The sequence below is a fragment of the Amphibalanus amphitrite genome, unplaced genomic scaffold (assembly GCF_019059575.1).
Source record: "Amphibalanus amphitrite isolate SeventyFive unplaced genomic scaffold, NRLGWU_Aamphi_draft 001189F_arrow, whole genome shotgun sequence".
NCBI lineage: Eukaryota > Metazoa > Arthropoda > Thecostraca > Balanomorpha > Balanidae > Amphibalanus > Amphibalanus amphitrite.
The window spans coordinates 102,501-117,845 of NW_024882683.1; the positions used below are offsets into that span (position 1 = coordinate 102,501).

Genomic DNA, 15,345 nt, shown 5'->3' on the forward strand with positions numbered 1-15,345 from the left:
TCGGACCGTGCTGTGGGTCGGGTGCGGCCATTCCGGCGCCAGGAGCCAAGAGAAACAGCGGAGGCACCGAATCGCTGGCCGGACGGGCGGTCACTGCTGTCTGCAACTGTGCCACCCACGCGACCGGGGGTCCGGCACAGGCCCGGGGTCGAGGTGAAGGGGTGGTGGGTGGGACCTGTGCAGGGGGTATGAAATATGAGGTGCAAAATTTTATCAAAGCGTGATATAGGAAAATGGTCATAAAGCTATATTTTAAGTAGCTCAGCCTGACTTCAACGAAGAATGCCTGTTTTCTGTAAGCATGCTGATTGGTTCATTTCAACAATTCGGTGCAGCGATCTCCTTTTTAGTGTTGAGTAGTTAGGTGTGCCTATTGCAAATTGGATTTTATTGCGCGGGACCTAGACTTGACCGCCGCTCACGGAACTCCGTGAATCCGATTGGCAAAATTAACCTCTAGCGGATAGCGTGAGGACATTGATCGAACTAGCCCGTCACGCACACCAGTCACCTGCTCAATTTGACCTGTCATGCGACCAGGATCACTGAACATAGGCCGTGGTCGCAGATAAAAATTTCAATTCAGCTCCTATTAAGCATTTGGTACTGCAGGATTGGAGTTGATGACTTTCTAAATAATCTTTTGATCTAGTTACATGGAATGATGGAACCCAGCAATTTTTGGATTACTTATTTTGCGAACTGGCTTTCAAATAGCTGAGCGGGCTGGTTTTCTGTTTTCATTTTTTATTCGACCGTGCATTTTTGGCTACCTCCAGCTTTTACACACCAGCCAATTAATTACCAGAGCAGTCACTATATTTTATCCTGGTAGCGACGTTCCAACGCTTCGTCGCCAATGCTCTCCGCTATAATCAGCCTAATGGGTGTAATTAACCCACTCACGGGCGCGTCCATCCATCAGGAAGACGTGTAACATGTACATTAGTGCATTGTAGAGCGAACGCCCACGCACTCTGCCTGAATTGTTTCATAAGTGACCATCAGGTGCCAGGTCTTGTTGGCAGCACGTTACAGTAAGGTGTTTCTGAGTCATGAGTGTGCCAAGCCATCGATGGCGCGAGTAAGCTCTAGTTAGTTAATGCTGTTCAATCCCTGTAAGTTGCATCGACAAACTTCTTCTCTGAGCCCCTAACTTGCAAGCTCCAGCAGGGTTCCGAGCAATAAAATTCCAAACTTTCACTGTGCGAGGAATATTTCACACAAACTAAGCCGCCTGCCAGTTTCGGTTTTGAGTTTCAGTGGGTTCATTCTTCCAAGAAACAGACGACCGGTGCAGACAGCATCCCCTGGCCGAATGGTTCTCTGGGTGAAAACCAAGCAGCTCAACCAAAACTCAAAACTCAGACAATGTCGAACAGAAGCGTAGAGTGTGCCAAACGATCGAGTTATCACTTCTTTACGACTGAGAGAATCGCGACTTCGTTCTTCAGTCTTCGAACAAGGCTATAAAAAGACGAATTTTTAGCAGGACGTCTCGGTTGGCTGTGCACGTGCAGTGCGCGTGTCGCGAACCACGTCTCTGAGCGTATAACGTCTCCCTCCCGGGACTTTCCAGTACCCGATTGGGACGGAAAATGGAATAGGGAGACTGGATAGAGACAGGAGTGGAAGATGAAGCAATCCCTATGCCTTTGGGGAGAGGGGTTGTTGAGGCCGTCGGCCTCTATCGTCCCCGCAGTACCCTGTTTACTTACTACGTCATCAAAACTGACAGCCAGCTGTGTAAGCAAACAGAATCGGCCAAAAAACGACCCCCCTCAGCATATTGGACACTAATTCAGCCGTCGTGTTTTGGACGGGATGAATGTGATGAATGACGATGGCTAAAATTGGGATCGGGTTTGGGATGGGGTGATTTTGTGCTCTGAAATAAAGCCATCAGAGGTTATATGAAATAATAAACGATCGAAGTATTCGTCGAGGTATGCTGGGGAAGCATGCCTTCTGCAACTTGGGCTAGGCACCTCGACTGGCCATTGACTTTTAAGCTCCCAGCGATTGTCATTGTGTACTCAAAGTGAACTTAATTTTCTGTTTCTTACACCAGAGATGTGTCCATAAAATTGTGAATAGAACGATCACCTTCACAAACCGTTAGATTTAACCAGCTCCTTTCATAAACTCATTATCACTTAATTATTAAATCCACCGGGGAGTCACGGCTATCCCATTAATAACTCGCCCACGACAGCGCCAAACCAACCTCATCACACCTTCAACTACATACAACTAACTCCTAGCCTAATCTAACCTAACCCAGCCCAAACCTAACCTAACCTTACCTAGCATATGTGGATGTGCCGTTCCGCATAGCACACTCACTTGACCGTGCCGCAATAGACCGTTTAATATTCTGCCGCCCGCCAGTGTCATGTGTGCTCAGTGATAGGCTCCTTATCAGCGTCAATGAGTGCTCGAGGGTGGGTCAATAGGTGGATATCTACTGACATTTGCCCGTAATCGCGTGACCGTCAGGGCTGAATCTCATTTGAGGGGCCCAGAAAGGAGTATCGAACGCTGATGGGTCATGCCCAAAAATATCCCTAAACTAGGTATAAAAATCGTTTCAAGTTACACTGTCAGTGAACATTGGTGAAGCATGGTTTAAAAATGTATGATAGGACATATTCATTAAATAAGTCTGTTTTAGACAACCATAGCAATTTCATGAATATCTTGCGTTATGATGAAAATCATTTTCTCTTTCCAAATGAAAGAGCCGCAACTAAAGCAGTGGCCTCTCCTTTCTACCGGCATCCACCGGCCAACCATGATTGTTATTTTGCCCATCAATCATTGCATCTAGTCAGCTGTCAAAGCGGCCCCCTTTGTTGCTCGCCCAAATCGGACAGTGACGCTCTCAAATCAGACAGCGGTGCCAACTGGCCATCCATCTTACGGCGCCCCGTGTGAGCTGTGGCGCGTCTGAGACGAATACTCCGCAGGGCGCCATCACTCACTGCCTGGGCCCTGGGCCGTCTATTGTGTGTCACCCGGAGACGCTGGGCTGGTCAGACGCAATGAAATGACCGCTGTCGAACAGTGAAACACTTGGCTCTAGATTTAAGTGCATTAGTGAATGCAGTCCAAAGTTGCCGGTGAAAATTCAATTGCTTCCAAATTTCAGTGTCAAGCCTGATGAAATGTTACATTCATGCAATATATCAAACAACTTCGAAGATAAACTTTTTTCGTATACCTATATGCAAGCAGAAAAACAACCGACTCCTTTTTCACTTGAGTGTCCCACAAGGCCCAGCTGTTAAATAAGCCTCCAACAAGCCTTCATCCCACTGCGCTTTAGCCACGCATTCTAATCAGGTGTTCGTTGTTGACAGGAGTTGATTGGATACGCGGCGCCTCCAATCAAAATCGGCCAAGATGAGCATGCGCCACGGAGGAGCGCGTTTGGACAGCAAACAGGCGGCCAAGGTGGCCGTCTTCGAGCGGAGGCTGCTCATGTACTGCACCATCTCTGTAGTGGTGGGCCTGCTACTCTGGGTCATCTCCATCTCTACAGAGTACTGGTGAGTACCCAGTACCCAGTACCTGCTGCTCTGGGTCATCTCCATCTCTACAGAGTACTGGTGAGTACCCAGTACCCAGTACCTGCTGCTCTGGGTCATCTCCATCTCTACCGAGTACTGGTGAGTACCCAGTACCCAGTACCTGCTGCTCTGGGTCATCTCCATCTCTACCGAGTACTGGTGAGTACCCAGTACCCAGTACCTGCTGCTCTGGGTCATCTCCATTTCAAACAGAGTACTGGTGAGTACACAGTACCCAGTACCTGCTGCTCTGGGTCATCTCCATCTCTACAGAGTACTGGTGAGTACCCAGTACACAGTACCTGCTGCTCTGGTCATCTCCATCTCTACCGAGTACTGGTGAGTACCCAGTACACACTACCCAGCACCTGCTTCTCTGGGTCATCTCCATCTCTACAGAGTACTGGTGAGTACCCAGTACACAGTACCTGCTGCTCTGGGTCATCTCTATCTCCACAGAGTACTGGTGAGTATCCAGTACACAGTACCTGCTGCTCTAGGTCAGATCAATCTCTACAGAGTACTGGTGAGTACCCAGTACCCAGTACCTGCTGCTCTGGGTCATCTCCATTTCTACAGAGTACTGGTGAGTACACAGTACCCAGTACCTGCTGCTCTGGGTCATCTCCATCTCTACAGAGTACTGGTGAGTACCCAGTACCCAGTACCTGCTACTCTGGGTCATCTCCATCTCTACAGAGTACTGGTGAGTACCCAGTACCCAGTACCTGCTGCTCTGGGTCATCTCCATCTCTACAGAGTACTGGTGAGTGCCCAGTACCCAGTACCTGCTGTTCTGGGTCATCTCCATCTCTACAGACTACTGGTGAGTACACAGTACACAGTACCTGCTGCTCTTAGTCATATCAATCTCTACAGAGTACTGGTGAGTACCCAGTACACAGTACCTGCTGCTCTGGGTCATCTTTATCTCTACAGAGTACTGGTGAGTACCCAGTACTCAGTACCGGATGTTCTGGGTCACCGATATCTCTACCCATCTCTATGTACAGAGTACTGGTTAGTACCCACTACCAACAGTAACCAGTATTTGGGCCTGGGTCAATCAATTAAGAATGTCTACCGTCCAGTAATTTGTCTGTTTTACTGCGTATACTAATGATCACTTCCGTTTTTTTTGCACATGAATGTAAACCTCATGTTTATTAATCATACCTATATCGAGTGATATTTTGGCATATACTTTAGATATAACAGTTCCCTGCATACCTAAAATAGTGCACTAAAACCATCCTATCCAACATCACACTACATCACAATTCCCTGCAGCTGGCACCAATGCACTATCACCACTGACACCAATCGCCATCACTCCACACACACGCACTCGACACCAGTCCGTCGATCAACCGTTCGCCTCTTTGATTAAAAGCACCAGCTGTTCGCATAAAACTCGAAAGCACCTCCTTGGCACCAATACGTGACGTGATAATGACGTCACGCCTGTCGACACGCGTGATTGGAGCTGAGCTGAACCTTTTAATAAGCGACAGCCAGCTGGCAGCGGCGGCTATCGGAGATTTGAGGGGACGGGCACTTTGGAGCGGACTCAGGTTTTGCGGTATCGAATAGAACTGTCATCCCAACCTAATGGGATCTGTCTGAGCAATGAATTCTTCGCCAGAGACGTAAACTGTTATTTTGTAGTTAATTTTTAAGCATTGAATAGGAAGTGCCCATAACTCAGCAGAAACTCAAAATTAGGCGTGCCAAAAGTTTCTTCACTCACTTCACTGTAAGAAGCCCTTTTTATTAGAACATAATTATGCAATTTTAGCGTCAAATTCACAGCTCAAGATTCACAGCTCAACTTGTCTAAAAAGTTTAGGTCATTTTATCAGTAAGGCGACAGAATTTCACCAAACTGCCAAACAAGTCCGACGTTCTGACATCTTCATTTCAATCTCGGAACTGTGAGAATATTCATCAACCATTTGTGTCCTTCACCAAGGTCATTTCATATGCGGCCTCATCTAAAAAATAATTCATCACCACACACTCTTCTCGTCCAACAGTGAGATTGTCTTGGGTAGCGTGGTAGCTCCATCTGAATCACAACCACAATGCCAGCTGCCAGAAGAGAGAGAGAGAGAGAGAGAGAGAGAGAGAGAGAGAGAGAGAGAGAGAGAGAGAGAGAGAGAGAGAGAGAGGGTGAGAGAGAGAGAGGGTGAGAGAGAGAGAGAGAGCTCGGCGGTCTTCCCCTCTCTCGCGCTACCCTGGCCCACACACACACACCTATCTTGGACGGATGCCAGTATGCAATGGGACATCCCTGGGACTGAGAGGGAATAGGTTGATGGTGGGTGGCGGATGTGGACATCTGAACTGGAAGTGAGTGAGAAGGTTGAGTAGAGTTGGAAACAAATAGATTGTAAGCTGTTCAGGTGTAAAAGCGTTTGGGGTGGGTGTGGTGTTCTGCATGAAAATTGGTTGCTTCCGCTGTCTCTTCATGCTCTGCACTTTGTGCTTCCCCACCACTCTGCCCTATATTCTGTACCTCTGAACTATAATCCTCTCTTGCATTTGCTCTGCACTGTGCCTTCTACAGTATACACTCTGCAGCAGTCGTCAAAGCTGCAGCGGCGGCAGCGGCGGCGGTCGCTGATGGGACTGCGGCTGCGTTTGCGGTCTTGGCACGCGGCCTTCATTCCTGCCGGCACCCCTGGGGAGTGGAGACCTTTGCAGCACGGCGGTGGGCACTCAGGGCGACAGGACCGCACTGTCGGGACAATACCGCCTGGAGCCCACTGTCTATACTACATTGTACGAGTTCATGCTACACTGCACTTCACTGTTAGGAACTCCCACTAACAATGAAAACTTCCTTTGGCTACACGTGTCCAACAATAGCCCATCCTCCAGCGATCTGTACGCCTGTACTCCTCTGCTAGCTTTGAAGCATGACTGACAGTTACAAACCGACTCCTTCCCTAAAACACGGCCCTGTGATGAGCCCTCACAGCCCCACCCCCCGCATGGCCGGTGTCGGACGCTCCACACCGCCAACGGGCTGTCTCAACAACTCATGTCCACAAACAACTGAGCCGCGGTCCGGGCCGACAGAAGAATAAATAAACTCATAAATAACTCCAAACGCCTGCTTGCTTGTGCCGGTAAAACCCAAGCTATTAGCAGAGTTTTCCTGTGATGAAAAATGTTCAGTTCGTGGAACCTTTCGCATTTAAGTATTCATTTAAGGCTATTTGTGATCTTTTTGTGATAAATTATTCGGTGTTTTGCTGTTGTTATGACTGAAATGTTCTCATTCTTTTTCTTTGGTCTACGAATTATTTTGTCAGACGCACTTACAGCCAATCTTTTTAAATGCCCATTTCGGTGAAGAGCTGCAGGGAGGCTCATTGATTACTATATTTTCGTTCCTACTGCGATTGTTCTATGTGCTTGATATGAGCATTGCACAAAATGTACTGTATTTATTGGAAAAGTGTGCCAACAGAATAGCCGACAGCTGAGATTAATTCAGACAGCTGACATAATTCCATTTTCTCCGCAGGTTCACCGTTGACTGTCCCAATGGTGCCTTCATCAATCGAACGGGAATACCCGGCTTAGACCCGGGATATCTCACCTATTCTTACTCGGGTCTCTGGAGAACCTGCAAGACAATCTACCACAACGGTACGGTTCCGGTCCGCGCTTCCGCCGGAAGTGCCACCGTTTCACTGTTGTCACCGGAAGTGAACGGAACGGAACCGGAAGTGAACGGGACGCAGCCGGAAGTGAATGGAACGGAGGTGCTCGGTACTCCTCTGGCGCTGATAGCCGGACAAACCACGTGTAAGTACCTCTTTGCCATGGTGGATTTGATGTCTTTTTCAATGGCGAATCTCGTAAGATCTATGAATTTTTTCTTTGGTACACTGTGGTCAAGCTCCAAACAGACGAACGGATGGGACACATCGTAGAGCTTTGCCAAAGTGATAGACTGCTGTCACCTTATAAGAAGACAAATTCACCCTGATTTAGCTATTCAAATTTGAATGGCTTTATCCACTTCTTGGGAATTATCTGAATACCCTAGAAGCACCTGATAGCAGTCAATGAGCCCTGGATATTCCACGAAACACCTCATTGCGAATCAATTTCACTGGTAATTCGTTAGAGCCATTTTACTCTGACGTAGTTTTGGCATACACCTCTTCTCCCATTTCGCAACGCAGCTTGCTCAACATATAAACCACCCCTCCACGGCTCCCGAAAGTTCTTGGCACTCCTCCCATACTCGTCCAACATTGCAGCATTTCTCAGTAACAACTGCCTCATTTGGACAACCATCGCATCTCGAAACTGCGCATGACCTGGCTTTTGCACGAACCTCCTCTAAAATTCAGAGAGAACCGCTTTGGCTGGCTCTTCCTTGACGATTGTGATGTACAGAAAGGCGCAGTTGTGGCGTGTTGCCGGGATTACCTGAAGGACAGGTTAGTATTTAAAACTGGCCGGGTGGGCATTGAAACACATCAGAGCTCATGTTTACCGTATATGACAGGTTATTATGGAGGAAGTGTTACTGGTAGATATAGAGAAGCGATGCAACAATTACGTAGGTGAGGAAAGGAAGTTTCTGCAATTACCGCATATTCTTACGTAATATTTCGTAGATGAATGTTTGCTTTTTTCTTTTCGCCATTAATTCATTCTTGTGTTAAACCTCTAAACGTTTTACGGCTTCCTGTGATCTTATAAAAGTAGGGTTGATGCGTACTTGAAACTCCTCATTTCGTCATTTTTGCGGAATATCTAAGAGCAAAGCTGAACGCTCATTTTCATGCTCTCCATCCGTTTCATTGTGCACGAGTTTCATCATAAGCTCAGCCAAATGCCACATTTGCTTATGACATAACGTCACACCAATCCCACTTCATACGACTAACTATAATGCAATCACTAAGGCAGGCGCTTGCCTGCCTGCCCATGCCTGCCTGCCTGCCTGCCTGCCTGCCAGCCAGCCAGCCAGCCTAACTTACTCACTTATTCAGCCATATCAGCGTATCCATCAAACGTCAGGGCTCACGGTCTCGGTATTGACTACCTCCCCCCCCCCCCCGGCCCTACCCTGGGGGGTTTATGGCCCCACTCCGCGGTCCATCCGTGGTTTATCGACTGAGCCCTCACCCTCCCCCTCCCCTGCACGTGGGTAGACTGGGTATGATATACAACCGGGCCCAGACGGCGCCGCCGACGGATGATATTGACGAAAATACGGCGCGATGGTGAAGTGAAGGAAGTTTGGGTAGTCCAAACGGGGCTGTATCTGAATGTCGTAATCGTTACAAAATCATGCAGAGTCTTATGTCTAATGGCGAAGCCTACGTAAATAGATAAAATACAACTTACCACTGTGATCAGCCCGGGTCGCAATGGTTGCTATATGTCATCCCGTTACAAAATCACCTAGTGCCCAACCAGTTTCGCTGCATGGCATATAATCACACATCATTACACCTTGACCTCACTCCACCTTATCCTACCATATCCCAGCCCTCTAGTGACCACCCTGGCATAACTGTGACCAGTCCACAGGAACACTCGGTCACCAAAGTCCACTCCTCCGTACCCGAGACACCGTGACCCCCGCCGCCCGTCATGCCCCTCAGTGACAGAGGAGACAAACCCGCGCTGTGGTCACCGCCCTGGCAGGCGCCCCGCCGGCCGCTGCCAGGGTATATGCCAACTGCTGTCCCCACGGACGAGCCGCGCGAGCCGCCGCCAGTGCGCCAGTTATGGAGTCGGTGCGCCAGTTAGGGCACAATACGTCAGTTATTGTGCCAGTGCGTCGATTATGGAGTCAGTGCGCCAGTTATGGAGTAAGTGCGTCGGTTATGGCGTCAGTGCGCCAGTTAGGGAACAAGTGTGTCAGTTATTGCATCTGTAACGCAGATGCGTTACATTTTTTCATCTTTCATGCTGAACTGCAAGCTGTGCCACAAGCTGAAACACGGCCATCTGCGAGCGCCGCACAGACACGGTCAGCCGGCTAAATCGGCTGTGATACCCTCTCTCCGTCCCAGCTGGCGTCCACACAGACGGCGCAGTCGGCTCTGACAAACAGGGGTCCTCTATAGATGACCACCCCACTTCATGAGAACCCGGATCTGAAGCCAACAAATAGCATACCGAAACGCGCCATTCTGCCAGCCTCGAGCCATTAATCAGTTTAGCCTTTGGAAAACAAGACTCTGTCCCACGCTCGGCACCCCGCCAGAGAACGGAGAGGGGAGTGCAGACCGGCCCTGATTTGAACCAAAACAAGAAAGGAGAGCGGAGACCGACCCGGTTGTACGAAAACAGGATGAAATGGAACTCGGTCGCCAACGACAAAATATAGGACATCTGGCCGGACCTGACTTCAAAACAAGGGGAGCAGAGGGCCAGGCCCGCCACCTGGCGCCTCAGGCGCCGTGAGCGCCGGCGGCGAATTCCACCCGATCGCTGCGTGAAAGGGTGCGACTGCCATGGCCGGAGGGGAACCGAACTTTGTCAGCAAATCACGAACTTTCGAGGGCGGAGCCGAGTGCAGCTTCTGAGAATGGAGGACGGAGATTGGACAAGGTGATGCTGCCCGGCCCTCTGAAGTGTGACGTCATCAGAAGTATAAGTTGATGAAACGGAACTGAAAAGCTCTCTCGGACGACGCATCGCGCGCCGGTGGCACTCTCTCGGCCCACGTCTCTCGTCTGACATCGCGGACAGCCCACGAGACACCAGCGGCTGGCATCACGGCGCCGGCGCGGCGGCGGCTCTGGCCGCCGGGCCGGGCGCTGGACGGACACGACCATCACGTCAGCGACCCCATCTCAAGTAAGGTCACGCGGTGAACACGGGTGCGCACCTAGTCCCTAAATCCTTCAAGTAACCCCCCCCCCCTCGTTACTGCTATGTGAGCCACATTATATTCCCTTTTTGGTGTCGTCCGCAATATTTTAGGCCATTCAGTTTAGGTAGTTCATTTTATTTTGGGGACATTCAGTCTAGGTAGCTTAATTTAACGGTCCGATTTCGGTCAATTATTTAACTATGGGCGTGGTGCGGGACGCGTGCCGACGTGGAGTGGACCCTCGTCCGGCGCCCGTGGTGATTAAGGCGGACGGAGGGGATTATGCACCGTGGGGAGTCGGGAAAGGGACGGGCGGCCGACGCGACTTTGTACCGCACCGCGCGGCGTGTGAGTTCCAATTGCTGGACGGCCTGGTCCCAGAACGCTTCGTAAAATTTGGCATGTAAAGGAATGAAAAACGTTGTGTCAGGGAGAATGTAAATAAATGGGACTTGTAAATATCGTAATACGAGTGTGACAAGTGATGAAGGGCAGGGACCGGAGGATAGAACATAACAGGCCATATGCCAGCCACACAGTCGGGAAAGCGGTCGTTTTCAAGGTGTCTGGCTCGTCACAGTAATTTACAACGATCAGTTTTCTTTATCTGCTTATTTTACACAGTACACAATTACCAGGATTCTACACGCACACTGGACCTAACCCAACTTGTCTCATACTGGTGGGTTCCACTGGTTGATTTCCGAGGGCTGCTAAGGCGGCTGACCTATTTCCTGCTATACCACATTCCAAGTTCCTTGACATGGCTCGTACCAGTGGATTCCTGGTACTATTTCCTTATCAAATTATCAAACGGCTAATTACAAGGATTCTACACGCACAATGGACCTAACCGAACGCATTTCACACTGGTGGGTTCCACTGGTTGCTTCCAAGTGCTGCTGAGGCGGCTAACCTATTTCCCACGTCACCATATTCCGAAATTCCTTGACATAGCCCGTACCAGTGGATTCCTGGTACTAATTCCTCGTCAAATCATTCAACAGCTCGAATACAAAGATTCTGCAAGCATACTGGACCTAACCGAACGCATTTCACACTGGTGGGTTCCACTGGTTGCTTCCAAGTGCTGCTGAGGCGGCTAACCTATTTCCTACGTCACCATATTCCAAAATTCCTTGACATAGCCCGTACCAGTGGATTCCTGGTACTAATTCCTCGTCAAATCATTCAACAGCTCGAATACAAAGATTCTGCAAGCATACTGGACCTAACCGAATTCGTTTTATACTGGTGGGTTCCACTGGTTGATTTCCAAGTGCTGCTGAGGCGGCTAACCTATTTCCTACGTCACCATATTCCAAAGCTCCATGACATAGCCCGTGCCAGTGGATTCCTGGTACTAATTCCTCATCAAGTTATCCAACGGTTCGAATACAAGGACTGTGCACGCACATTGGACCTAACCGAACGCATTGTATACTGGTGGGTTCCACTGGTTGAATTCCATGTGCTGCTGAGGCGGCTAGCCCATTTCCTACCTTACCATATCCCAAGTGTCCTTGACATAACCCGTGCCAGTGGATTCCTGGTACTACCTCCTAAGCAATTCACCAATGTCCCGTACACAAGCACCACGCATATACAAAGTCGCACCTGTCCAATTGGCGTAATCATCTGATGAATAGGGATTGCGGAACCGGGGAGATAGATGATGCACGTCACGCCCCTGTGCGTGGAAAGTCCACCGACGCGGCTACGGGTTAGGAGGGAGATGAGACGCGAGTGAAATGAAAGAAGACTGTACACGGAGAGGAATCGGATTTCCCAAATGAAGCTCAGCTCGGATAGACCCCACTATAGTAGGCCTCGCTTGAGTAAGCCCTGGATGCGTGCAATAAGTCGCGAAATTAAACGTGAGGATGAAGGCGAGTCGGGCACAGACCGCCGAGGAGGGTTTCAAGAAATGTTACCCGGTCAGCCTCGTGTCCTGGCTCGGAGGGGATGACGGGCTGTAGTCTGTCTAACCTCTGGCTAGCGGGACACGGGACCAGTGGCCCGATTGTTCCGGCCCAGGGTAGGCCTGGGTGATAATTAAGGTCACGTGGGCCGTCGCCTGGGATGTGTATCGGCGGGTGGGCCGCCGCGAGATGACGATGTTCCGTCTCGGATTAACAGCCTCGGAGGCTGGGCAGATTTTAGGCTGCCGGGCTGGCCCGGAAGCCCTGAACTATGACTGGAGCGAGATGCGGTCATCAGTATCACGGATGGACCTTAGTTACCCAGCCCGGTTTCAAAAAGATAGGTAGGCCCGCTATCAGTCCCTCAAGTGGTCGGCGCGGGACGTCATTTGAAGAGCGACATAGATAGTTTCGGAGGTGGTTAGGACCCCGGGCGTCTTAGCGAGGGAATCGTATGCCGCCGGAAGAGTAATGCCCCGCGAAGGAACGTATAATGCCGCAAGACGGGGGTGAACATTAGATACCGAGCATTCGAGTCGGGTGATCGCAGTCAGACGGTGCTGGCCACCCGCAGTCAGTCGAGTAGCTCCGGCCATGCTCTGGTCCTTTCGAATAGGTCTGTGACGACAGCTTAACTACCAGCCACGGATAGATAGGGCTTTGGACGCCTATGTGCTGGTAGTCGACGATGTGTGTTGAGTGCAGGATGTCCCCGAGTGGACCTGCGTGCGTGGAAGACGCGTGTCGTCTTTGTAGTTAGTCGACGAGAGCTAACCTTTTTTTTGGTCGCCGGGTTGGCCCGGAAACCCTGAACTATGGCTGGTGCGAGATGCGGTCATTAGTATCACGGACGGACTTTAGTTACCCAACCCGGCTTTCAAATTTTAGATACGTCCGCCGCGGAAAGTCCGGGCTACTGAGTGCCCTGCGAGCTCTAGCTCCGGAACCGTGGGCTGGAGTGTGTTAGAGATGCTGACTGACCACTGGCAGCAGAAGGTAGGTCCACACGTGAGTGGCCGTAAGACAAGGGCTGCGTACGTTGTTGCAAAGGTTTACCGGCCCATGCTGTAAGTCCATTGTTCGCTCAACAACCTGCGTGCGTGTGTGTTTATTATTTGTGTGTAGGTAGTTCGGCATGGTCTTGGACCCGCTATAAGTCGCGTAATTCAAGGGCGGAGTGCCGAAATCTGTGGTGGTTCGTATATTCTATTCGTGTAGCGTGAGCATTATGAAGCGTTTGTCTGATGTACGGAGCATTGTGGTTATGAAGGGATAACGGTTAATGAAATTTAAGGCCAATGACTCAATAATGACTTGCGCACGCCTTAGCACCACCGGGGGAAGTTAGGCAAAGAGGGAGGGATCGGAGACGGCTAACTCTGATAATTATGAGGTATAACTGGACGTATGACAGAAGTGAGAAGGGATGCACGAGTGGAAGTATGATTGTTGTGTATATCCGGTGGGAGATAGCCCTCAGCTAGGAAGGGCGCTGTTGTTTGAGAGTGGGACCTTTGTTTAGTAGAGTTGGGTTCGTATTTCAATATGATCAAGGATAATGGGTTATTGTTTATCCCTCCTCCCATTCCTTAACCCTGGCCTATGTGTTTCCGATGATTGATCGCCCCGGAAAGATAGAGTCAGTCGGAACGGGTTCGCGAGGGGCTGGACACTGAGAAGGGCTTCTAGGAGCGCATCGATGGAGCTCTCTCATCTCTCTAACGAAAGACACTGCCCGGTTAGCCCCGCAACGCCGCGAAACCCCGCTACACATCAGTGGGCCAGTTATGGAGACAATGCGTCAGTTACGGCTACAGCGCGCCAGTAATTGAGCTAGTGCGCCAGTTACGGCACCATGGTGCGCCAATCACGCTCCCAGTGCGATAGTTGCTGCTGCAGTTATTTTCTTTTTAACCCGCGAGTTGCTGGGGGGGGGGGCGTTAAACGCCCCCACTTTTTTCGCCGGGCCATAGTATAAAAACGGCGCGCCGCAGGCGCGCCAAATTTTGGGTACCTGTAGAGAATTGATTGAAGTTTATTGTGACAAAGTTTCAAAAAAATCGGTCCGAAAATTTTTGAGATATCGAGGTTTTAGTGACGTCATGATTTCTGAGTTTTCGACCAAAAACGGCATATATTCAAAAAATCATATAAAATCACAGAATAGACATACGGACATGCGGTAAACGCCATTAGACTGACAATACTATGGACAATCAAATGGCTATCTTTGATTATTGATTATCGTTCCGCATTTTTCAAAATCTTGAACTGAATCTTGGCAATTTCTCGGGACTACTTCACGACCATGATACATGAATTTCTTAAATTGAACTTTTTGAGCCAAACACGTACACATATGATAAAATGAATGTCACCATCGTGTTCTACGCCCCAAATTACCCATAAAACATGTGTCACAGGCTGCGAATATCAGTTTTGATTTTCGGGGATATGTACCTAACCGGTTGACCTGACCTTGACCCTGACCTATGCTTGAGTGACCCTTACATGGAGCTGACACTCTTGTAGGCCTTATATGATGGATTTTGCACCGTTTTGACAGAGTTTATGACGAGAGGCGCCCATTGCGAAGTCCTGAAATCCATGCTACTGAAAGCCCGATTTCAGGTGTTTGACCTGACCTTGACCCGACCTGTGACCTCAAAATTCAACTTTAAAGTACTCATCTGAAGCGTCTCGTCGCGTTCTTTCGTTTGCCGCCTCGTGCGTTTCGCTGCGCCTATTGGTTCTCGAGTTATCGGCGGGGGGCGTTTAACGCCCCCCCCCCCCCAGCAAACGGTGGGTGGCGAAATACCCCAGCAACTGCCGGGTTAAATGCCGATGTGTCCAGCAATGAGCACCCGAGACTTAAAGTTAAATTGCCCGGCTACGATAAACTTACACCGTCAAGACTCAGAGATTTGCCCAGTCAATATAAATGGCCTGTCTTACACGGTCAGAGAGACGTTAAACCACTATAAAGTGCCAC

The 15,345-nt window shown here is 49.7% G+C and overlaps 1 protein-coding gene across 1 annotated transcript in view; it reads left to right on the forward strand.

Moving 5' to 3' along the window:
• LOC122370951 overlaps nt 1-15,345 on the forward strand; it is a 34,199-nt gene that overhangs the window by 6,346 nt on the left and 12,508 nt on the right. Inside the window, exons 2-3 of the mRNA XM_043346943.1 lie at nt 3,363-3,551; nt 7,108-7,391. Coding sequence (XP_043202878.1) covers nt 3,406-3,551; nt 7,108-7,391 — 430 coding nt within the window. The 5' untranslated portion in view covers nt 3,363-3,405. The remainder of the gene's footprint in view (nt 1-3,362; nt 3,552-7,107; nt 7,392-15,345) is intronic.